Source organism: Protopterus annectens, chromosome 13.part0, assembly GCF_019279795.1.
Source record: "Protopterus annectens isolate FY-2018-M chromosome 13.part0, PAN1.0, whole genome shotgun sequence".
Classification (NCBI taxonomy): domain Eukaryota; kingdom Metazoa; phylum Chordata; order Ceratodontiformes; family Protopteridae; genus Protopterus; species Protopterus annectens.
Genome location: NC_056747.1, coordinates 926,922,628 through 926,948,666, shown reverse-complemented (window position 1 = coordinate 926,948,666; position 26,039 = coordinate 926,922,628). Strand labels below are relative to the sequence as shown.

The following is a 26,039-nucleotide window of genomic DNA, read 5'->3' as shown; positions in this document are numbered from 1 at the left end:
TGTTGACTTAGTCAACCAGCTAGTAGATAGGTTCAGTGCAAACCTCAGCCCCCATCCCTCCCAAAGGCCCATTCGACATCCCCGATACTTGTCCCTCACCTCATATCTCTATAGATCAAGTGTTAAAGGCGCTATCCTAGGCAAAGAACACAGCTTCCATGGGGCCTGATAGTATCCCAGGCTGTATTCTGCACCAGCTTCAGCAAGAACTCGCTTTGCCATTAAGCACCCTATTCAACCACAGCCTAAGTGCAGGCTTCATTCCAGCAGAGCGGAGAACTGCCATTGTCATCCTCTTGCACAAAGGTGGTGCCACTACTGACCTGGAGTTGGTATATTTAAGTAGGGGGCACAGTCCCCCACGTTGGGGGGGGGGGGGGGACAAAGCCCACTGCTTTATTTTGTGTTTAGATTTTTTTTTTTTTTTTTTTTGGTGTGTTGGCCCAGCAATTTTTTCCTGGGGAAAAAATTGCTGTTGTGGTTGTTCAAGGTTTAGCAGGTTTAATCATTTTGGGTTGATTTAAGTGCATTTGCTGTTTTGCGGTTTTGTCTTTCTAATCTAGACCCACCTAGTAACCTGCTATGATTCTATGATCCTATGAAATAATAGGTTCATAGGTGTTTACTAACCTATCAACCACAAAGGCCTTTTTAAGCCTAGCCATGCATCCCAAATCTCTTGATAAGTTCTGGTACCATTGATAAGTCTAAGCAGGGGCTTGGGAGATGAAACCTCTACTAGCAGAGGCCTGGAAGATGAACCATTTACAGGCTGCCTGTGTACATTAGAACCATAGCTACCATCCCAGGGATGAATTTCCTTTTCCTCATCCAATTGTCCAAGTTACATTTGAATTGGGTTAGAGAGGAACTCTGCTTCACATGGATGGGGAGCCTGTTCCAGAGAAGGGGCAGTCTCTGGGATACATACCTGTCTCTCCAGCAACATCATAGCATTTAACATTTGCTTATACATAAATTAGCACCACTGGGCTAGATAATTTGTAAATATACCCTGCTGGAGTCACAACTTGTAAACTCAGGAACCCTGTTTACAGATGTGTGACTATACAGCTGGTCCAGAAAACTCTCCTTTGTTACATTGTGATATGTCTAACTGTTACACGTATCTGATACTTCCATATGATAAATTGCTAAGTGGCGACTCCTGCATGACTACCTTCACTGACTATGATACTGATGTTAAATGATTATACAGAGATACAGTACTAGTCAAAAAGATCTGAACTGAAAGCACTTTGCCCTTTAAAATTAGGGAATGGAAAGTAGTAAATGTCACTGCAATTATTTAAGTATTATTAGGACAAGGCTAATAAAACTGAGAGTATTGCAAATTGCTGTGTAAAAGGTTCATTTCCTACAGGACATGAAAGACTGTTGGACTGACTCCTTGGTTTTCAGGTACATGGTTTTGTGCTGTCCAGTTACAATGCCAGATTAGTTCCTACAGTATTGTTCAAATTTGCAAGGATTTTACATGCATGTTGTAACAGTGTACATTTTGAAAAATGCTGGTATAAAACATACAAAACATATCACTGTAATCTGCTACAACTGAATGACCCAAGTTATACCTGCTGCTGTACCGTTGCACTATGTAGCCCTTTGTCAGCACTGTCTCTGCTGTAGTGCTTTTCTTTATAACCACATCAGTGCAGCTTCCACTTCGTATTCTGTAATCCATTGTGTCCTGGCACTATTGCTGGCATACTGGCACCACTTGCCACCATTTGTAAAATTTCTATTCCTAATATGCTGCTTCTGCAGCTTCCTGTGCCTTAACCTCTACCACTTCAGCAGAGTCTTATTTATTGCTGTGAATGCAGTCAGTTGCACCCGCCTTAGCGCTCACACTCGTGCGCATGCACACACACACATATATACACAAGCACACACATATGCACACGCACATAAACATACACACACAAGCGCACACATGTGCGCACACAAACACATACACACACACACACACACACACACACACACACACACACACACACACACACACACACACACACACACACACACACACACACACATACACGCACCCATGCACACATGCACACAATTTGGTTACTCAACTTAAAGATGCAGACTTAGAGGGATCCACTTAAAGCTATCACAAAGTTAACAGCTTTTATCTCAGAAGTACACAGAATATTCAAAAACAGAAATAATGCACTCGCAGAACAGAGGTGGAAATGTGATTCGGCTGTCAGTGACAGTGTTCAGACACAGATCCCTTCTTAATGCAAGCAAGTATCAGAAAAAGAACATCATGAAGCAATTATCCCAGCATAGCTCTCAACTTTTTGGCACAAGAATCAGGGACAAAGCCAGAAATAATGAGGTGGAGAGAACAAAGGCCAAAATGCAGACTAAATACGTAGAAAGTTGCTGGAAGAACATGTTTTGCATTTCCTAAATGATATTGTGTGAAAGTCAAATGTTTGTCATTGTTTAGTAACTGCAATATGATTTGCCAAAAAAATATGGGAAAAATCCTTCATTAGTATTTCCTCTGAAATCTTTAACTTTAGGCCAATTACCATCTTGTCACCCATTTCTAAGATTCTAGTAAAGTGTATTCATAAGCATCTCCTTCAGTACCTCTTGCAAAATGATCTCCTATCCCCAGCGCAATATAGTTTCTGACCAGGTCATGGCACCACTATAGCTCTCTTCAACTTTTCCAACACTATTAATAAGGCTAGAGACCAAGGTAAGTTTATAAATTCTATTTTTCTATATATCTCAAAAAAGCTTTTGACACAGTGTCACATGAAAAACTTCTCACTCAAATGTCCTGTCTGGGTCTTTCCAAACTTACTCTTCTATGGTTCTCTAACTACATATCTGAAAGATATCAATATATCAAATATCTCTCTTCTCTCTCTCCTTTTCTGCTAATTCAAATGGGTGCTCCTCAAAGCTCTATTCTCGGTCTACTGCTCTTTAACATTTTTATTAATAATCACTATACCTCCTTTTGGCAAGCTTACCTTATTCATTGTGCAGATGATTCTATTCTTATCTCCTCATCTGACAGCCCACTACAACTACAGTCCATGACACAACATGACTTCAACGAAGTTAAACTGTGGCTGCATCAAAACCACCTTATTTAATCCCAAAAACTAAATTACTACTATTTTTCCCAAATTCCCATGCCAATGCTAAAAGTAACTTCCACGTTACCTCTTTAAACAATACAGCTATAGAAGTAGTTATGCATACCAAACTGCTTGGAGTAACCATAGATGACAACTTGAAAAGTTTTATCTTCACATAAAAAACTGTATAAAAATAAGTCATCAAACTCTAGGTCTACTAATCAGAACAAAAACATTCCTTACTTCTAGTAGTATCACCCTAGCTAACACTTATCTTTTACCCTCTCTTCTCTGTGCCCTACCTATTCTGATTAACATCCAGATCTCTTGTACATCACAACTGAAGCAGTGCTGTAATTAGATAGCTAGATTTGCAGCTAATCTGCCGCATAGAGCTCATCATTGCTCTGCATCACATGCTGTCATTTGGTTAGGATTCCCACATCAACTAGCCCATATGCAACTTATCCATAAAATGCTATATAATCCCCCTACCTGCCCTTCTGTTTCCTCAGTACTTCTTCACTATCTCTGAAATCACATTCTGCACTATCAAGACAAAAACCTGCTTAAAGATCTATATAAAAAAAAAAAAAAAGTATGGGGCAAGATTTATACTCACACTTCATATCCAAACTATGGAACTTTATCCCAAATTCAATCAGAACTATAGCTACCCTCCATGCATTGAAGTCCTTGCTCAAAGAATTTCTCACTATCTCATGGTTATGTCCATGCACCTCACCTGTATGATCTATATTAACAAATATTTTACATTCTTACTAACCTAACCTCTTATCACATTATACATTTCAACATCTGCCCTTGGCTCACCCTTAGGATGAACTTGTATCTGTTTATTATTTCTTAGCACAGTATTCTATAGCTTTTCTCCCCCAGTCAGACTTTCCTGGTAAGCAAATGACAATAAATAAATAAATAAACAAATAAAAAGCATCAAATATGAAGCAAAAGCAGAGACAGCTGAAAGGTAATCCCAGCAAACACTCAATACAGATACACAGACAATTTTAGTCCTACTGGCTCACCTCACACTGCAGTATTCTGCTCTGTTATTCTAGAATTTCTTATTCTCTTTCCACTCATGTTCTCCAGAAAAAAAAGTAATACTTCCATTCAAGTTCATGTCATAATCTGTCACGTAGTACCTTTTTTGAAATCAACACAGTGGTGCTAAACATTTAACAGCAATTTGTACAGCTCTATTTGACTCTGACAGGCTCCAAGAAGTCAATCTTTCATTGGGTCTATAGTCAAGCCAATGAAGGAGCAAAAGATGGAGCCATCTCAGGTCAGACTGGAATACAGGAGCAGATCAGAGCACTTAGCCAAATATGGAGAGGTAGAGAGGTATGTAGCTTGGTCATTCCTTCCAACTTGTAAAAGTATAAGTGGATTAATTCTCCTATTATTTATAACCTTACATTTGATTCAGGTAACCTGTTGTCCTGTTTTATTCCCTTCAGGTAAGTGCTTCCCTTCTGTCCCCATACCTTTCCCTTTACATCTGGCTTAAATATTTTGAGCCCTTGGTTTACTGCTATGCTCTAAAATGTTCCTAATAATTTTTTCCAGGATTATACTTTCTTCTCTCTGAATTTGTATTTCCTCATTTCAGCACTAAACGCTGTTCATTTAGTCAACTATCTATGTCCCCTTCACCTGCTTTGTCCTTGTTTCGTGAGCTTTATGATACCTTCATGCACTCCGTCAGTATTATAGCTACCTATATCACATTCTTTAGCCTTTCTCATAATTCAGCCCCTTCATCTCCTTCTATCATATGCATTTCCCTTCTCTAGATCTTTCTTCCTATCTCCCTCTATCTCCCTTTCTATGAATGACCCTCCCAAAAGTACATGTAATATTTGTATGTCTTCTCAACAGGGTCCTGAATAATTGCAACATGACCTCTGCCTTTCTAGAGTTGATGTCTCTTCTTATGCAGCACAACACTGACTTGGTCTTTGCTAACACTCTCTTACACTGCTTTGCCTGGCTCATTTTTAGTGCAACTATAACTACTAGATACATCTCTGACATGTCACAGTTAACTGTATTCTGTCTATCATACAAACTGCCTCTGGATTGTTGTACCTGAAGATATTGTCAGGGAGATTGCTATCTGCTTTAGTGGATCAGAGTAAGATTAAGTTCACCAACTCTTTAGACTACATCTGTGGGGCAGGAACAAATTACATATTTCCCCTATACACTGTCATTCAGGACATACAAGGGTTCTTCTGTAAGAACTCATGGATTTCTTTAACATCATTCTCCAAGATCACCAAACAATGTTGATCTTGTAACAAATAAAATCTAATAGCTGAGGCAAGAGTGAAGTTAAAAAACTACCCACAGAAAAACACTCTCCAAATGACACAAAGGAACTGGTATGAGTAAAATTAGCATAGTTTCTTTTAATATCCACTTTCGTAAAACTTCATCAGAATTCAGTGTTAGGCAAACTAACCGACCTTCCAGGAGTGGAAGGTGCAGTTAGGACCCTCAGCTGAATCTGGCTCCTCAGAAATTTCCTCATCATCTTGTTGACATCAGCTTCAGAAATGCTCCTCGATGACCATATTGAATTGAAGGAAAAAGCCTCTAATAAGACCTGGAAAACCTGTGAGATGATGTTTCTTGTAAGAAGGGTGACTGGAGCTGGGGATTGGCTGGCTCCATGCACAGTCTTGGAAGAGGTGTAGGAAATTGGATCCTAATCAGTTCTGACAGGGGAACTGGATCTAGTTGAAAGGAAAATTGGATCCAATGGACTAGAAATCTTTGCAGTTGGACATGAAGGTCCGAAAGGGTCGGGAGATCTCTTTTTAGGTTTATCTTTTTCCTCTTCTTTCTCCATTTCTTTCTGTTTCTCTCTTTCCTTTCCAGACTTAGCTTTTGTCACTCTTCTTATGTGCAGTAAGAAGATGTTGAGACTTGGGTGCTCGTTTAAGTAGTTTATTGTATACAAATGCATCAGGATGGATGGCAAGAACATTAAACTTAAACAAACTATGTAAATGACTGACTACATACTTGCATGCTCACACTCTGGCTACTTACTCAAAATGGCACTCTAGCTTGCATGTGCTCAGTACTTATATGCATGTGCTGACTCACTGGAAAGCTTCTTAAAGGTGTATCACACACTCTGATTTACAGCTTTCTCCCCCTTCGTAGGAAGGGATTCAGAAAGGGAAGAGGCCAATTCTCCCACTATGGCAGGGAGAAGGCCTTTCAAAACTAACTTTGAGCCTCAATCAGAAGGAGCCCTCAGTTTAAGGAAAGGGCATAACTTACAGTCCTCTTTGAGATGAAATGACACCAGCCAGTATAGCACTTAGAATGAGAATCATGGGGGGAATCTTGTGCTCGCATGTGCTGCACTTTTCGAATCCCTGAAGCCTTGTTAAACATCTCAGGATGCTCTCTTACCACAACTACTACTCAACACTAACACCATCACCTATGCTAAAATTAAGCCATACTTATTAATAACACTACTAACTGTAAGCTTAACCAGTAGCTAAACAGAGAAGCTACATTTAACAAGGTAATATCCAAAGTATTTTTTTCTTTTATAGTAGAGAGAGGAGGGAAAGGCAGGAAAGCCAACTACAAAGAAAACATGATTTTAAAAGGGATTGATAAACTACTATTTTATAAAACACTGACGAGAATGCAAGGAAGAAAAGCTTTAGATCAAAGATTAAACCCCAAAACTTGACTTATTTCCAAGAAGTTGAACTGAAAGCACTGAGCCCTGGGATCACATCTGAGTCTTATGAGCAGCAAATAAGATCTAAGGAACTGTGAAGACAAAGGGGGATTATGCATAGAGGGGAGGAGCCTGAGCCTTGGATCCAAGAGTTTAAAAGTTGCTAGCTTTGGATCCAGTCAGATCCGATATACCCAATTGTTGAGGTGGATGGTAAAGGCAGCATCGGATCTAAAGTGAAATCCATCTAAAACTGAGGCAATCTAGATGCTTGCCATGTTTTTTAAGGGAGGCTCTTCACCTTTCACTGTTTGTTTTTATGGCAGTAATCAACTAGAATCTATTTGAAGAATACAAGATCTCAGAGTTATTCCTACTAAAGTATTGACATTACTGGTTCAAATTTCAGCTGTCTTGAAGTCATAATTTCCTGCAATGCTGTAGAAAGGATGGAGTGAAGAGAGCAGCTGCTCCAGGCACAAGCTGTTAGTGGGAGCAAGATCAGCACTGTAGCTGAGATAGCAAATAAGCAATTATTTATTAGGCCATGGATGTGAATCATGGTTATTTAAATGACATTCATCCAGAGTTTGTGTATTATGAACTATATAGCAAGGAGCTGGTATGGCTCTTCACTATGGTTTTTACCAAAAGTGTTGAATGCAAATTAAAGATTTATTATGTTGGTACATAAATAGCTCATTGTACAGTGTTAGGAAGACTTTTTTCATAGTTTGTCAGCGGTGAACTCTAACAAGGAAGAGCTATTAAAACATTTCCCCCTCACTTTGAAATTGAGAAAAATAAGTCATTTTAAAATGAGCAAAGAACCACTGTGTATATACACTACACAGAATTGGTCTTTGCTTTCATCAGCAACCTGTGCTAAACACAACGAACTACTCCATGTACTAGATACACAAAGTATGTTTTTGTTCATTCTGAGAAGGCTTTGTTTTTGTTTTTATTCAACTTCAAACTGGGGGGGAGCTCCAAATGGAGGGCACTTCCCAGTGCACCAAGCAGCCTAGCTACAACTCTGCGTTCATATTAGGACTGTATCAATAATTGAACCTCTAATTACTTCGAATAATCTCACTGCTATCATCCACCCACTGGTATCTTCTCATCCTGACTACTATAATGCTGTTTACATCTTGAGATTTGCAATGGGTGCAGAACTCTGCAGTCAGGGCATTAATTGATGTTCCTCTCTTTGATTATATTACTTCAATTCAATATGAACTACACTGGGTTACCCACTGCAGCAAGGTCTAAGTTTAGATTCTTGTTCCAAATGCTTTCAGACCTTTGCTTTTTGCAAAGAATTTTAGTGGGTTATCTCACAATATGCTGGCTCTAATCTTTCGAGGGGCGCTCCTACTGGTTCCCATGATGTGTCTTAAAAGACCTGGTAGATCTTTCACTTGCCTTGCTCCTACTGTATGGAAGGTACTGCCTTCCTGGATTTGGATTAGTGATTCTTAAAGTATCACCTCTTTGGGGGGGAGCTGTGTTGCTTAAATTTCAGGCAAGTTCGTGTAAATCCTTGACATGGTCTTTTATGATCCTAATTTAAACATCTCCTATACTGCCTTGTACTCAGTGATAACTTTATAAATCATACCTATACAGTGTTGCAATAATAACAAAGTGGCTCATCTAATGTTATGTATTGCATTTTTTTATTTCATGTTTATTTAGACTGTAAATTGTTTGGATACAATTACTAGAAATAAAGCAAATATATATTTTTCTACCTTTGCCACCAATCTTCTTTGCAGCACAAAGTCAGATGTTTCGCTGAAGTCCAGGAACACTGTGTATAAAAAGGTATTCCTGGGAATTTTTGAAACATTGATAAAACTCTGTCAAGTTTATTTAGCATGACCTAGTATTTGTAAATCCATATTAATGGACATCTTCTAACCCACTGTCCCTAAGGAATGTCACCAAATGACCTGTCAGGATATTTTCTATCAGAGCACTCTAAACCTAGGTCTTATAAAAACTGATTATTTTTCACTATTGCAAAGTATGACAGTAAATAAATAAATTACTCTGTCTCTTGTTTGCACCATCTTCATCTCATGCTAAACTACTACATTTTATATATGTTTACTGGGTTATTTTTACTTGCGTCATTGATATTAGTTATTGGTATCACTTTAAACTCTGGTTCACCATTTATTCTGGTTTGCTTGCAATAGCACTGCATGTTTCCTTGTTATTAAATATTTGTTTTAACTTTTCTTTCTACTTTCTACTGGTTGTAACAGAAAAAAAGCCTATGTGGTCCACTGCACTAACTTGCTAAAATTAATAACAAAAAGAAATCAAAACATAAATAAATGATGTCAAGTTTACTGGGTCTGTAGATACCAGGTTCCCTCACTGTTATCCCCCCTTCCAGTGTTTTGGTTCACCTCTTCCTGCTACCAGTTCCTTTAAAACCTTAGAGGGTGGGTCATTTGAACACTGAACCTTCTTTTTCTTTTTTTCTCACTGTTTTGTCTCCATCCTTTCTTTCGTCACCTCATTATCAGCTTGGCTGTCCATTCCTGCCACATACCATACCCATAATTTTTTATACCCCCTGTGTGAAAACTGACAAGAAAAATATTTAACTATTATTTTTGCTGGCCAGTTTGTCACATCTTGCCCCATTCTCCTCCTGGACTTTCATGTCTTTTCTCATCCTTCTTTCACTCAGAAAACCATTTTTGCCTGTACCTCACCTCCTAGCCATGTCATTCCAGTGGTCTGCTTTTTCTCTTAAAGTAGCCCTAGCTATCTCCTTCCTGATCTTTTCATATTCCTTCTCCTCACCTTTTTCTGTTCTTGTTTTACTGTCTTGCAGTATGCCTTTCTATTTTCTGCTATATCTATCTTCAGTTAATTTATCAATGCTGATTGCCTTTTCATTCCTCGTGATGTATTCCACTGTGTCTCTTATCTTCCCTCTTTGAATCTGCCACGTAAATTCTCTATTGTCCTCATTATTTTCAAACCCATTACTTTATTTCCTGCTAACCCCTTAACCTTTGGAAACCCACATTTGTAATCCCAGATCTCTGCTTAGTTGCCTACCTCTGTTGTCTAGTCCAGCTGTTGAACTACTGTTGCCTGATTGCTATTCACCAATTACAGTGTTATCTCACCACTGTCACAGTGTTAGTAAGTACTGCATCCACAAAATTCTTCTTCCCGCTTATGATTGTTTTAACCATCTGCTACAAGTCTCCTCTGATACAGCAGGAATAGATTTACTCTGGAGAAGTCCATAAAGATGACCAAATAGGATTAGGTCTTTCATGGCTCAACAGGTGAATGTTGGGTTACATCAGAGCAGCCAGTAGGCTATCTGGTATAAGGATGGTCCTGCTAATTTGTGAGGATAGTTGAAGGACTTAAAGCCTTTGATTTTGTGTTATAAATCACTGAATCTTTTCCAGCTGAGTGATGTGCTTGGATTTTTACACACCAAAGGGGGTATCGTATTCAATGATGGGTCTGATAAGTGAAGTGAACAGTGGCAAGATGACGTCTCTGGATCTTGAAGATATTCCCCTGGAAGTTGACTGGGCCAGATAAAAGATTTTTTTCTGGATATGGTGAAAACATGATGATTGAATAAAAGAGTGTTGTCCACATAAGTACCCAGGTTTCTTATGACCATGTCTTTTTGAAGAGGAGTATGCCTTATAATAGTTGATGTGGGAATAGCTTTTTTATAAATGCACTATGCTGCACTTTTTTTTTTTTTTTTGCATTTAGCTTGAGCCCATTTTCAGTACAGTAAGTATGTGGATATTCTAGCCCTTTTTGGAGCAGTGTAGTACCAGTGGATGAGCAGACAACAGTGCCAAGCTAGTGGTCAGCGGTAAACTTAGTCACACACACTTAAAGGCTATTGGTTTTGATATCTGCACAATAAATGCCAAACAAAACAGGGCCCAGCACTGATCCCTGCAGTACCATAATAATTAGAATTTTACTTTTATTGATGGTACCAGCCACTTTCATAACCTGGGGTCTGTTGCATGGTCAGTTTGCAATGCAGTGGACAATGTGAGAGTTTACACTAGGTTTGTCTAACTTTTCAGTAGTACCACCATGGGGGACATTGTCAAACCAGGGTGATATAAGTAGCGTGCACAGAACGGCCAGAATCAGTTAAGTTGTCTATGTCTGCATAAACAAGTTCTGTTACGGTACATTCCATGGCTTTGCATATAAAGCTGGTGAGGCTGATGAGCCTATAATTACCTAGGTCTGTAGAGGGGCCACTCTTGTGTAGAGCAGGCACAGTGCCTGTTCTCCAGGCATCAAAGTCTAATCCTGTGGATAGGCTGAGGCTGGATAGTTTAAGTAGACACCCAGATGGTGTATACATGGCATTGATGAGAACGTAGCCCAATAGTTATCTGATCCCACAGAAACATTATTTTCAGCATTTGATAGGTATTCTAAGACTTGTTCCTGGGTGAATACAAGGGAAAATATTTGGGGATAGAGGGTTCAACAGTGTGGGTAGGTGGGGTAAAGTTATCACCAAATGTGTCTTCTAATATATATTGGCTATATCCTTGGCACTGGAATGTGTGATATTACTATGGATGAGTGCAGTGCAATCTGTAGGGGTCTTAAGTTTGTACTTTACATTTTTTATTTTTCAGAGTGGTCTTCAGGTAGGGATATGGAGTCTCTCATCATTATACTCCTTCTTTAGTCGTACAATTTATTAATACTGGATTTTCACCAGATAGGTTTGCTCCTGAATTAACCATTATATTTAGAGCAGACTTTTCTACGAAGCTGTTTAGATGCTGGTAAAAACTGGAGGTAAATGTATCAGCCCTTTCAGTTAGGTCTATCTGTGGGAAATTGCTGGGAATTTTGCACAGGTGCTCTACAAGATGAAGTAGATTTACACTGGAAAAGTTTCTAAGGATGGCTTCATTTGGTGGTAGGTTGATACCGGTAATCCTTAAAGAGATGATAACTGATTTGTGGTCAGATTTAACCAGGGATAAGGAGATGCAAGGTGAGATATAGGCAAGGGCTAGGTTGGTAATGACTAGGATAAAGATATTAGAGCTTCTAGTAGGTAGTTTTACAATTTGTTTGAGTGCGCTGGCATTAACAAAGTTTAGGAAACACTGAGCACAACTATTTTTAAGGTGTGAGTTTGCCATTCAGTGTTTGGCAAATCAAAGCCCCTGACAAGAAGGTATTTGGTTGATAATTAACCCCTCGATGGTATTAAGGTAATTCCCGTGATCTTTGGGGGACATTGATGGGGATCTATAGCTAGCAAAAAAGTATTAGTTGGCTGTGTAAAGGGTGATTTGGATGTCCAGGAATTCCAAGTTAGGGTTGTGAGTAATTTGACATGAGGTGATGGTGTTTCAAACAAATACAGTTTCTCCCCCACAGTTACCCAAGGGCTTAAAGGCATGATTGATGCTAAGCCCTTAACTATCTGGCAGAATAATACAGATGATTAACAACCTTAATCCGGCAGTTATGAATTTGTTATACAATGTATGACTCTGAGCAAGTTACTTAACCAGATGCTGTTCTTACTTCATCTCTATAATACGGCACTTGTGCCTAACGAGCCTACAAAGTCAACAAATAAATAAAATAAAAAAATGCACACGTCCAGAATATAGATACACCTAATGCTAATAGCAGATAACACCCCACGGATTTCCCCTTTGACCTCAGTATCTGGCAGAGCAATGAATTTCTGTGCTAGTTACCATGTTAGGATCCTTTCGAAAGTGCACACTTCTGTGTATCATCCTCTATACAAGAGACTAGCTTTCACAAGGGAGTTATTGTAAAAGATTGCGCACTTTTGTTTAATATGGACAGCTTCACTCTCCTCTTTCATTCTCTTCTGTTTAATTTCACTAGCATGTCTAGCTGCAATACTACAGACAAATAACATGAGAAACTGAGACAACAGTGTACTGTTTGCTGTTCAAAAAGCTGGTATACTGTCACATCTGGTGAAAAACATGGGAGATATGGTTCAGGACAGCTTCCTTCCTCAGTTCCACTCTGCACAGTCCATGAGTTTTGAAACTAGTTGTTCTAGTATTTATATACCTGCCAGTTCATGAATCTAACCTCCTCAAGGTCAGTTCTAGAGCACAGGAGTGGCGTTTACTGAGTAGGCACTACTGCTGTACACAATGGTTTTAAGTGTTAGGTTGCAGCCATGACATCTGCCCCACTTTTGCATGGAGACATTGAACTTGGTTTGGCAGGCTATGAGGAGCAGTCTTACAATGTATACCATCCCAAGTCCTAGGCAGACTTGCCCCCAGGCTGACCAACTCATATAGCGTGGCAGTCTCTTCATGCCACAGCTTTCTCCAGGCTATGAGAGACCCCATCTGTCACCATCCCAATCTTTCCTGCCCCAGGACAGGCACACCCATTCTCCTGTGCCTGTGTGATTAAGCACCCAAACTGCTATTCAAACACAGGTCACCTGGAATGTATTCAGGGCATTACCTCTCTGTGCCAGTGGTGTGAAGACATAAATATTGATAAAAGCAGGTTGGGTTATATGCTAAGATTTCAAATGTTTCCTGATGTTCTTTCATTTACTCATTCTTCATTTAGGCACTCATGGGGCAGCAATAGCCTATCCCAGAACTTAGATGACACAAGAGAGAAAACCCAGGCCTTTATAGAACACTAGTATATCACAGGATGTGTAAGTGTACTCATAAAACCTGGTCTACACACCAACAAGCAATCTGGATGCTTGCTAATTCAACTACAGCATGTGTGCTTGAAGTGTAGGATGAAACTGGAGCACTCAGCAAAAACCCAAAGGTATACAGAGAAAATCTGCAGATTCAACACAGAAGCACCCCACCCAAGAACCAGACTAGAAAATTATTAATTTTGAGGCAACAGTACTAATCAGTAGATCACTGTGCCACATTTCAATGATCTTCCCAAAACTTAACAGCAAGCAATAAATACCTAGCTATAGTTAAAAAAAAATGTTACCTTCCAGTGGATAACGTTTTACCCGTCATTTACAAAGAAATAAATTGCCAAAGACTATTTACTTTGTTGCTGGTTTGATTTGGATTTTAGTGATGTTCATCATTCTCACTGCTGCAGTAGCCTATAAGTCGTATCCTGCCAGGGATACATTAAACTGACCAGCTTCCAAAAGCTTTCTTCTCTTCCCTTACTGTCACTTTGGCTGCTTGTAGGCTAAAATTTTTGTGGAGGGAGTTATATAAACAGTCAGAGTGACTAAAAATCTTCAGTACTTTCTTTTTGCCTCATGCAGGTACTTTGGCTCTTCAGGGTAAGCAGTAGGCATAAAATTTACTTGACAGATAAGATCCCTTTAGGGAACCTTTCCACACTGTTTTTTATTATTATAAGGGTATGTTCTATTTCTCACATATTTTCTGGCAAAATATCACTTTAAGAATACCGGCTTTTCAAGAATGTCGGCAGGTGTTCTACAAATACTGCGATTTCAGTCTAGAAATTCCTTTCTATGTATAAGGTGCCAAGTTAAGCTGTAGAGGCTTATTTTACACTAATTTTTTTAACTAAACTGATATTTTTACGAATTGGAAAGTGTATCTCACTACCAGGAACTGTGTGTTTTAAATGAGTGCTTATGTACTCCTTGTGACAATCTACTTATTTCATTTTAGTGGCAGTTCACTTCTGGGAAAGTGACTCTGCTTTTTTTTTCTTTTTTACAAGAGTTAGTTTTGTGCTACTTGTGTAACTTTTTGTTGGGAAACTGAAGTATTTAGAAGGGTTGTGTATTTTTTATGAGAACCTAGTGACAATTTAACTTCCAATCGACCCTTTCTAGAGTAGCTTACTGATAATTAGCTACAGCTTTGATACTTACCGCTGTACTGCTGTCTCTTCGTCCAACATGCCTAAAAAGAAAAACAGTTAAAGCATGAGCCCTTGCCTTCAACATAGGCTCAGTCAGTGTCACAGATAATGGTAGATGACTCCAGTGGCCACTACTGGTTCCTCAGACCACTTACAATTTTCCCAGAATCCCTCTGGTAAGGGAAGCCTTACTGTCCACTATGGACCAGGAGTCAGACACATCCTCTATGGCTGTTCCAGTGTCCGATGTAGGCATGGGAGAATCATCCATTTTAGGTGCTGGAGACACCCTGGGACGGCCTTCTTGAGATTGCCAGGGAAAGAGGTTTCTTACTCAGAATGATATACGTTCTCCTTCTCAGTCTTCCTCCCAAGACATTCCTAGAAAAAAGAACTAGAAAGTTCATAATTCTGATAACAGAAAGATGGTTTATATGTGTAAAAGTTATGTTCTTACCTTAGCCATGAGTTTTTTTCACACTCTCAATACTGGGTGTCAGGTGCCTCCTCCTATTTCTTATCCTGCACTTCAAAGGATAAGGATGTGTTTTGAAAAATATGCAGTTATGTCACCTAAGGGTTCCATAACTCAAGACTCTGTTTATTTAGTTAGTGAGCCTGAATCTGTATAGATGGAGACTTTCTCCTGCTTGGGAACATGTGGGTACTCCTCCTGAATTGGGCAGATATTATGATTTATTGTGAAAAGAAGCCCCACATACTGCACCCATTCCTTCCATTCTGCCACCCTTTGGGGATGCTTTTAATGTTGCATGCAATGCTCCTGATTCTCCGCTATCAGTAAAAGGTAGATAAACTGTATAAAGTGTTTCAAATGAATAAACATCTCTTTTTCTCATTTTAAAGCAGATCCAGCAGCTACCCTCCTCTTTCTCTCACTGTTCCTAATGTGAACAGCTTTCTTACTACCTGTAACCCAGTTCCTGAGGATAAAGAGAGTAAACTGCTGGACAGGCTGGATATGAGATTCTTTTTTTCCTCTGCCTTAACCTATAGAATTCTTAGCTACCAGGGCTATATGTGGAAGTTTATGATAAAATGCTCCAATACTTTGAGAGAATTTTCTGCTCCACAGTCACCTGAACATAGGTCTTACATGAATCAGATTTTTGATAATTTGTCTCAAGTATCTAAACATGCCTTAAAAATGTGTGTAGCTGTGCTGATACTGTTTCCAGGGCTTCTGATTCACTACAGTCTTGAAAAGATTTGTCTTGGTACATAATTGGTACATAATCAAAGGTTTTCAGATGATTTAAAGTCAGAAATTTTAAATTCCCCTCTGGATATGGAGATTTTATATGGACCTTCTTCTACGCAGGTCCTCAAAACAATGGGATTTGAGGGGTAACTTAAATGTAAGGAGTTTCTAGGATTTTTCAGGTCTCCAGGTTCTTTCATTCCAAATCCTCTGCTCCCTTTAAATGTCAAAACAAATAAACAGTGCCTGATGCTAACACAGAGACACCTAAGAAGAGAATGCAGAAGGGGTCTAATAACAATCCCAAAGAAAAGGAAATTTTTCCAAAAAAAGGGTAAGGTGCCTAAATCTGAAAGACTACACCAGAAACCAGGCCACCTTCCCTCCACCTCCTGCCCAAGAATCTCCTCCTTTTCTACAGAATCTGACTACACATGTCCCCCTTTGGCAACAGATTGTTTCAGACAAATGGGTTTTGAAGGTGATTCAAGAGGTTTCCAGTGGGCAGTGGACAGAAAGGTCCCAACCTTTCAGGAAATTCCACAACCTACCCTACAAATCGAAAGCATTGTTCCCTCAAGTGCTCCAACTCATGTTAGATGCAGGAGTCATAGAACATGTCCCTGAAGATCAAATTGGAAATTGTTTTTTTTTATTCCAGAATTCTTCTGGTTCCAAAGAAGAAGCACTCATGGAGGCCAGTTTGGGACCCTTTTTTTCTCAGTCTTTTTGCATATACTCCAAAATTCAAGATGGTGACCCTTCAAACAGTGTTAGCACTAATCCCTGATCAAAGTCTTATGGTAACTTTAGACCTCAAAGATGCTTACCATCATATACTGATAGCAGGCAAGTTCAAGACATTTCAAAGATTTTGAGTGTCTGGGCCACATTATCAATTTTTTTCATTACCCTTTGGGCTGTCCACTGCACTAAGAGAGTTTGCAAAGTGCTTAGCCCCATTGGTAGCCCACTGCAGAATACAGGGAATACACATTTTTACTTATTTGATGATGCTTGTTTGTGTAGAGTCTTTCCCCAGTTGGCAGGAGTCCTTCAAAAAAGTATCTTCCCTCCTAGAACATCTAGGATTTCAGATAAATATACAAAAAAAATCATCCCTAATTCAGTCACACTGGATTATGTAACTAGGTTGTCTGACAGAATGGCCTCGCTGTGACCAACGACTGGTGCCAGAACCATGGCCTTAAGCTCAATGCCAAAAAATGTGTCGTCATCCCCTTTGGGGAAAAACCTGGTTCCCATGAATTACCACATTGATGGTACTCCACTGAACACAGAAGGCGTTATAAGAGATCTGGGAACACAGGTTGACAGCAACCTCTCTTTTGATCACCACATTGCCACTGTGGTCAGAAAGTCCTTCTCACATCTCATTACTAAGGGTTTTGCATTGAGGAAGAAAGAGGACATTGTCTCCCTCTACTCTTCCCTCATTAGGCCAATCATTGAGTACAATGCCCCATTTGGCATGTACCTCACTAGACACCTGCAACAACTGGAGAGGCTGCAAAAGCACCTCACAAAGAGGATCCTAGAGCTTAAACACTTGTCCTATATGGGCAGACTCAAAAAACTCCAACTATTCTGTCTCATGCCCCCTACTTAGAGGCGATCTCTGCTTGACTTACAAAGCCATGTCTGACCCAGCTCTGTTAGAAATGCTGCATCTAAAGAAATCCCGATACCTCCACACTACACGCTTCAGAGACCTCAACCTCATTACCACAATTAACAAAAGATGCTGGAAGGACAGGTTCATAACTGAGAGACTGCCCATGCTATGGAATAGACTTTCCATACATGTCAAGCATGTGCAACAATGTAAAAAAATATATATAAAAATATAATAAACCAAAAGACTATAAATTTTTATATATTTTTTTAAAAATTGTTGCACATTTTTATTACTTGTATTTTATCAGTTGAACAATTATATTATTAATGTTTGTATATAGAATATATATGTGTTTATTAAAGTCTTGAAAGTTGGGAAGTCTTTTTTAAAATTGGATATTAGGTTTTTGAACCTGTATCTCTTTAAATTACAATTAATGGATTCTTAATTGTTTGTGATTTTATATATAAGTGTATCATGATATCAGTGCTTTCATCTGATGAAGTCTATCTATTAGACGAAAGTGCTCATCTGTTGTGGTTGGAAGTAAAAAGAATCGATTTTATTACCAGTGTGGTGGTTTGGACTTTATTTCTTTACTACTTGGTTTGGTATCAGTTCCATTTTCTGTTGGTTAACATTGTATAATACATAAAAACTTAAAACCTGAAGTCTTACATATAAGGGAGTGGTTATAAAGTGTGTCTGTATCTTTTAGATAGTAATGTCACACATGTGCCTCTAAATTTGCTTCCTTAGTGTTATTTCAGTTTTTCTTATGTAAAAGGGGGGTGCACAGCAAACACTTGGCCACATATATAGAACTAGTACTACCACAATTAAAATATTTACTAGATGTGTAAGTTTTGTTACAGGCAGCAATAGTAAATTTGCTGCCTTCCAAAATATACTTGCACTGATGGCAAAATCCAGACTTGTATGCTCACTGCTTTTTGCTAGTCATAGTAATGCTTTACACAACTCTTTTAAACCTCTGTTTAAAATGTTTGCATCTTTTGTATATTATAAATGGATGATTAACCAAATGTTCTGCCACTTCTAGAAAGTGGGAAAATATCCCAAGACTGGTATATATTTTGAGCCCCAAGTATTTGTTGTTTCATACTGGATGGTTTCTAAAAGGTTTTCAGGGTAACCACGGTCTAAAGACATACCGTGTACACTATTTCTTACTTTGATAAAGAAGTCATAATCAGAAGTCATGCATGCCAGTCTGACACAAGTCATAAGTGCTAGTCTAACATACTGGCCCTTCACTAAACTTCTATTTTGGGAATATGGGGGGGGGGTTACTCCTGTAATGAAAATATGAGTGGGAGAAAGATGGTTTATGGTACAGGTTTAAACAAACTTTTCTTTCCAACCTATTTTTCTTAATGTGACATCTAAGAAATTAACTTCATCATGAGAAACATAGTGTGTGAATGACAAAAAAGGAGAAACACTGGATGTATTTTAAAAATTCATTTCACTTGTCCATCATGTCAGGCCATAATATGCATGTGTCATCCAGGAACCTGGAGTAATTAAGCCAATAATCAGCAAACGGAGAGTTAAAAATGCAATGCTTTCTGTAGTTTCTGTGGTTATTGGTGTTTACTGCTGTGTTTTCTGCAATGTTTTTTGTCTCTTAGCCTATAAGCAGTCAGAGTGACAGTGTGGGAGGGGAAGAAAGCTTTTGAAGGTTGGCTGGTTGTTATTTCTTTGGCAGGATACAACCCATAGGCTACTGCAGCAGTGAATAGTTTGAACATATGCTGTTATGATTAGGTACAAATTACAGAACTGTACTTTATTTAGTAATTTTATATTTCAGTGTGTCATCTGTAGTCTTTGTAATGTGCACCTGAATATGTCTAAACAGCCAATTGGCTCTTAGTATACAAATTTCTTCTATAACCATTTTCTTGTAATTTTTGTGCTGAAAATAATGATCATTGCGGCTTTAAAATATATGTAAGTCAATATATGAACTACAAAGTAAATTGAATAACTGTAGATATTTAAAAGCAAAAGCTTTCATTCTGAAAAGTTTAATTCTTGTAAAAATATAATAAAGACATATTAGAATAATATTAAATGTCATTGCATAAGTGATAAAGCATAAATACGTAATACAAACCTCATCACCTGGGACCAGTCACAATAACTTTCATTTTTAAATCTTGTATTCATAGTGGAATTAAAATGTGCCCAGCAAACAACTTCGATGATTTCGGCATAGCAAGAGGTGTCTGGAAAAAATCAACAATGTTGTACATTATAAAACATCTTTGCTTTATTTTGATCTCTTTCAATATGCATTTGAGAAAACTATTGGATGGTCATCATATTGATCACTATTTCAGTAGCCTAAGCTATATGGGTTAAATCCTACTAAGGATATAGGAGCTGTCCACCTTCCAAAGTTTCAGGGCACCTTCCCTGTGCTCAAACCATATTGCAACTCAAACAGAGACAGCTAAAATATTAGTTTGTGTGTCAAGCCCTTCAGAGTTTTCCTGTTGCCGAACAAACCACTCCTGTCAGGCTTCTGAGGATCAAAGGTCAGCTTGTGCTGTCCAGATAGGTTCCCTTTGGAAAGAAACCTTCCACACTTAATTTTTATTGTTTAAATTTTCTTTTCCAGTTAGGAAAATCTTTTTAAACTTGAAGTTTGTGTTTCTTTTGACTGTCACAAGACTTAACTGTACTTTTAAATGGGAGCACACTTTTGCTTCTTTTAGTTTAAAAGTTACTTTTTTATGTAGAGAAACTGTGTTTATTTTACTTTTGGGGGCTGGAAACCTGTATTGAAATGCCTTTTACTGTGTTTTTTTTTTACTGAAAAAAAATGTCTTTTTAAAGTTTTACATTTTTACCAGTTTGTGTTGCTTACATCCGCGGTGGTGCAGCGGTAGCATTGTTACCTCACAGCAAGAGGTTCTCCCGTTCGATTCTTGGCTGAAGTGCAGGGAGTGCCTTCTGTGTGGAGTCTGCATGTCCTCCCCGCGGTTGGGTGGGCTTTCAAAACACATGCGTAAACGTGTGTGCCTTCGTTGAAGGTTGAACGTCGAGCTGGCACCTTGGCATTTATGAAAATCTACTGCCAATCATTAGCGGACCGGAGTTCCGCTGTGGCGACCCCTAACCGGGAAAAGCTAAAAGACCAACAACAACAACCAGTTTGTGTTGCTTAGTTGCTTTTGGAAAGAGGTACCATTTTCAGCTTGACTGTGGAACAAACTACCAGTCTCTGGTCGGTCCTTCTTCTAGCCACAAAAGAAAAGAAAAAAATAGTTGATTATGCAGCCTTTGCCACCTCAGCATTCTAGTAACTTGACTTAGCCCCAGTTGGATGACTGTTGTGACCAAAGCTGGTTTCTCAGACTTTTTCACTAGCTCCCTCTGATGTTGCCCATACAGCCACTCTGGACTGAGGGGGAGGGGGGGGGTAGTTACATCCTCTGTGGCTGTTGGGTCCCCTCAGTGGGCAAGGGAGAGCCAGTTTTGTCAGTGTTGGAGAAGAGGCTGGGAAGGTGTCCCTGCTTAGACAGAATGTTGTGCCCATCCCTGGGGAAGATGCAGCTGTTGCCATTAGTAACCCTGTTTGTCCTAACTTTCCTGTTAAAAAGAAACAAAACATAAACATGTATCTTCTCCTGTTCCAGTTTCACTGGACAAGAGTAGCTTATTAAGTCTGGCTCAGGGTCATGTACATGCTATTGACCCTTCTTATTAGGTGGTTTCTGGTAAGAGATAAAGAAATTCCTCTTTTCCTGAAGAGGTTCAAGAAACAGAATCTGGAGAGGAAAGTGATGGAACAGATAGAGGATTTTCTCCTCAGACTTTTGACTCATACTTAAAGGACGGCATGTTATCTGAATCTCCCTGACAACGATGCTTTTTCTCTTAGACTGCTTTCAGAATGCACCAGTGTTTTCAGTGGGAAAACACTGAGATTTTTCAATCCCTCAGAAAATATATGAATTATTGCTACTGGAATTCTCAGAAGCTACTCCCATCTCCCAGTGCTGTCAGCATTGGAAGATGTGCTGTTTGTCACAGCTTGTGTTTTCCCGGATAGCCAGCCTGTTGTACCTCAGAATGTACAAAGTTCCTCAGTATTTCAAATGTCTATACACTAATCCAAGACCAGAAGCTATATCTTTAGTTAATTCAGCTGCTGCCAAGCAATTTGTTAATTCTAATCCTTCTCCCTTCTGACACGGATGATAAAACAATTGTTAAGTTTGGCGGGAAAAAGTGCGTGCTTCTGCAACTTTAACTTTTTGAAGTTTGAATTGTCAAGTGAATTGTCAGGCTCATGTTAAAGTTTATTGGGACTAATTGTGAAATTATGAGGAATGTTTTATCTACAATTCCTTCCTCTGAAGAAAATAATCTGCTTTGCATGGTTATTTTTTTTTCTGTTTCTCAGGTTACTACTCATTGTTTAAAACGTGTTTATGACTGCATAGATACTACATCCATGGGGTGTTGGCATTGATACTGTGCTGAACAGTGACTGGCTGCATTCTCAGAACCTGAGATGACATGAGATTTTAAATTCACCTTTGGATAGCAATTTAGTTTTTAGATTCTAGAAAATGAGATGAGAAGAGTAAACTGATACAGGGAATCTTTCAGATTTTTAAGCCCTTCATCTATTTATTTTCCAAGGGATTTACTGCTCCCTCATCCAGTTTTTGCAAGAAACAAAATAGTCTCAGCAAAATGCTGGAAAGGAGCAGGAGTTCCAAAAAAAAGCAGCACCCCTCCCCAAACAAAGGACAGTCAAGTAAGTCAGAATGATTATATAATGGACCTTGAATCCCTTACCGCCCTGGCAGTTACTTATCAATTTCAGAAAGTCTGAATCTCCATTTCTTTTTTTGATAACAGAATGTTTCAGACAAATGGTTTGTGGGAGTGATTGATCAGGGTTAGAGGTGGCAGTGGGAAGAAATCCTTCCTTTTCAGTGAATTATTTCACATCCACCAAGACAAACCCCCCCCCCCCCCGTTCCCTCCTGTCCTACGGCACATGCTTTTTCAGGGCATAAATGAAACGGTTAACTCTTACCCATTTGGGAAGAGGTTTTTATTCAGGAATGTGTTTGATGCTAAAGAAAGAAAGAAAATGCCTGGCAACCACTTGTGGACATTTTTTTCATAAACCAGTTTGTGATAGTACCCAAGTTCAAAATGCTTTCACTTCACAACCTGTTGCCCCTTTTTCCTCATTTGAGTTTTTGGTAACCTTAGATTTGAATTATGCTTTTTCAGGGAATCTCTCACTTGGGTGAGCGATCTCCTGTGCATACCGTTATTCCAAGGTAACATTCAAAAGTCTTTTTTTTACTTCATCTCACAGGATTGCATTGCTGGGGTGTCTGCTAGACACCTCAAGTACAAAGAGCTTTTCTTCTACAGAAAAATTTGACCTGTATTTAGCTCTATTCCAGGAGTTTTCCACTCAGACTTTGGACACTGCGAGGGAATGCCTCAAGATTCTGTGTCTCTATGAGTCTTATGATACCTCCGGCAAGACTCCACATGAGAAAGACACAATGTCATCTGAAGTCGCTATGGTCCCAGCACCAACACCCATTATCTTTTCAGATTCCAGTTCTTGGATTTTTGAGAAGAGAAGCCACTTGGTGGAGACATTAAATGTCCTTGAATCCAGGTCTCCCTTCCTGCTCCAAAGCAGTCAGGCACCACAGATGCCTTAGACTTTTCTTGGGGAGCAATGTCAAGGGTGATAAAACTGCAAGGTATCATAGATGACAAAGACAGACACAAGCTCATATATATAAAAGAGATGCTTGCCCTTTGCTCTGAATCAACTTTGGTCCCCAGGATCACTTCAAATTGTTACAGACAATACCCAGTGATATGGTACATAAACAAGCAAGGCAGATCCATATCTTACCTCTTATGTGGACTAGCCATGTTAGGAAGGGTATACAGCTTTAAAGTACAACCTCATGCTACAGGCTTCCTACATTCCATCAGAGCAAAACTGTGTGGCAGACAAGCTGAGCAGGACAAAAGTAGCCCTTCATGAATGGAAACGAGAGCAGAGAGCCTTTCAAGATTTGATTCATCTGGGGGGATTTCTTCAAGTAGACATTTTTGCCTCATCTCTGGACAGTCAGCTAGCACATTTCTGCTCCAGGACTCCATGCAAGAAAGCCTGGAAAACTGATGCCTTTTCTTTTCCTTGGACAGGAATGTTCCCATATGCTTTTCTACCCTTTCCACTTATATCCAGGGTAATTCTTAAGATTCAGAAGGAATCCCCCAAGATCATTGTGGTGACTCCCTTAAGGCCCAGCCAACAGTCATTCTCCCTTCTTTTTTAATTGGCCACAGACCAGATCTACTCACACAAGAACAGGGGTGCCTGATGCATCCCAACCCCAAACAACTTCAACTGACTGCCTGGATGATAGGGTCTTAATACCTTTTAGACACCTGTTCAATAAGGTTGTGCAACATGTACTACTAGATGTAAGAAAGTCTGCTACTAGAAAATCAAATAGTAGCAAATGGAAAAGGTTTTCTAGTTGGTACTAAGAACATAACCAACACCCATTCAGGGTTAGTGTTTCTCTAATTTTGCTATATTTGTGTGAGTTACTTTCCTATGGCCTGTCTTACTCTTCTATTAATGTTCATTTTTTGGCCATTCCAGCATGTCTGCTCATGGATCCCCTCTTTCAAGGCAACCCCATGTCAAAATGTTTTTGAAAGGGGTATTACACAAGAGACATATATGAAAAACAGTGGCTCCTCCTTGGGATCTTAATTTTATGTTAGAGAAGCTAACATTTTCTCTATTTGAACTGGCTCATCTGTCTGACTTGAGGTGCTTAATATGAAAAACAGTTTTACTGGTTGCTGTGACCTCTGCAAGAAGAGTATTCAAATTGCAAGCTCTTAGGGTGGGTCAACCTTATCTCATTTTCCACAGAGACAGGATTTCCTTTTGAACTAATCCTTCTTTTATGCCTAAAGAGGTATCTGAGTTTACTTTAAGCCAAACTCTTCACTTCCCTGTGCTCTTCCCTGAACCTCAAACTGAAGCAGAAAGGATACTTCTGACCTTGGATATCCACAGACAACTAAGGTGCTATTGTGACAGAAGAAAATTTTTCAGAACTTTCAATCAGACGTTAATTTCTTGTGAAGGTAAGAAGAAGGGGACAACCTGTGTCAAGGCAGACTATTTACAAATGGTTGTCTTTGGCTATTACCTTTTGTAAAGCCCTACACACTAGATTCCTTCTCCAGGTCTAAATCAGGCTTTGCTTTGACCATTCTTCAGGGATTCCTTCCAAGTCCCAGTTGTTCTAAGCTACGGTAATCTACACATATAGCTTAGGATACCGCAGCAGTGATCAATATGAAGAATATAGTGCAGTTGTGTAAATAAACGTACCATAACAGTTGATGTTCGAATGATCAGTGCTGCAGTAGCCAGTCCCTCCACCCCCTTGTTTTCTCATGTGCTTTTTATGCCAGTGTATGCACGTTTTTTTTGTTGTTGTTCTGAGCAATGTCCTTTCAGGGCTCAATTTTCCTCACTCACTTGGCATAAAAGACCTGAAGGGCTTGGTCCTCAGACCAATCTTTTAGTCAGCTCAGTTCAAGCTGACTAACAGTTTGGGCATGTGGAAGGTGCCTTGAAGCTTTGGAAGCTAGCAAGATATAACCTATATAGCTTAGACTATTGCAACCGTGATCATTTGAACATCTGCTATTATGGTAAGTTTACTTACACAACTGTACTTTCTAATAAACCAGAAAACTGCAAGCATATTTTAATTTAATAACATTCAGTTAAATATTGAAACTATTTAAAAGTTGTGTAGTTAGCTTAACAAAGATAATTGTTTAAATTCATAACATTGATTATAACTAAACATTTAACAAAAAAGAACAAACACAGCAGTAAAATGACAAAACAGAGGAATACACAGCAATATAATGAAATAAATTCAGACCAGAAGAATGTTCTCAACCAACTGCATCCTACTTTCACAGTTAAGGCTGACTTTATAATTAACAACATAAACTATGCTAACAGAACTAGTGCTGTAATAAATTATTAAAATGTAAAGGCCAGATTCCTGAATGCCTACATTAAGTGTACACTGTTCTGAGTGAACAGACAACACAGATATAACTCTGCTTCCTCCTGATTTTAGTTTTCCTACTGATTTTCCTGTAGCCTTAAATATCAAGGGGATTCATAAAGGTCACCACAAAGTGTACACTTAGTGTAATCTTTCTGAGTGAATAGACGGCACAAGCAATGTGGTAGGGATGTTCTTGAATATAGAATGTGCACACTTAGTATACACTTAGTGGTAACCTTTATGAATC

The 26,039-nt window shown here is 39.0% G+C and overlaps 1 protein-coding gene across 5 annotated transcripts in view; it reads right to left on the bottom strand.

The window, feature by feature from the left end:
* RAMP2 (receptor activity modifying protein 2) overlaps nt 1-26,039 on the bottom strand; it is a 290,068-nt gene that overhangs the window by 78,199 nt on the left and 185,830 nt on the right. For all 5 annotated transcript variants that reach the window (XM_044054686.1, XM_044054685.1, XM_044054684.1 and 2 more), the window contains one exon: nt 19,786-19,897. In XM_044054686.1, coding sequence (XP_043910621.1) covers nt 19,786-19,897 — 112 coding nt within the window. The remainder of the gene's footprint in view (nt 1-19,785; nt 19,898-26,039) is intronic.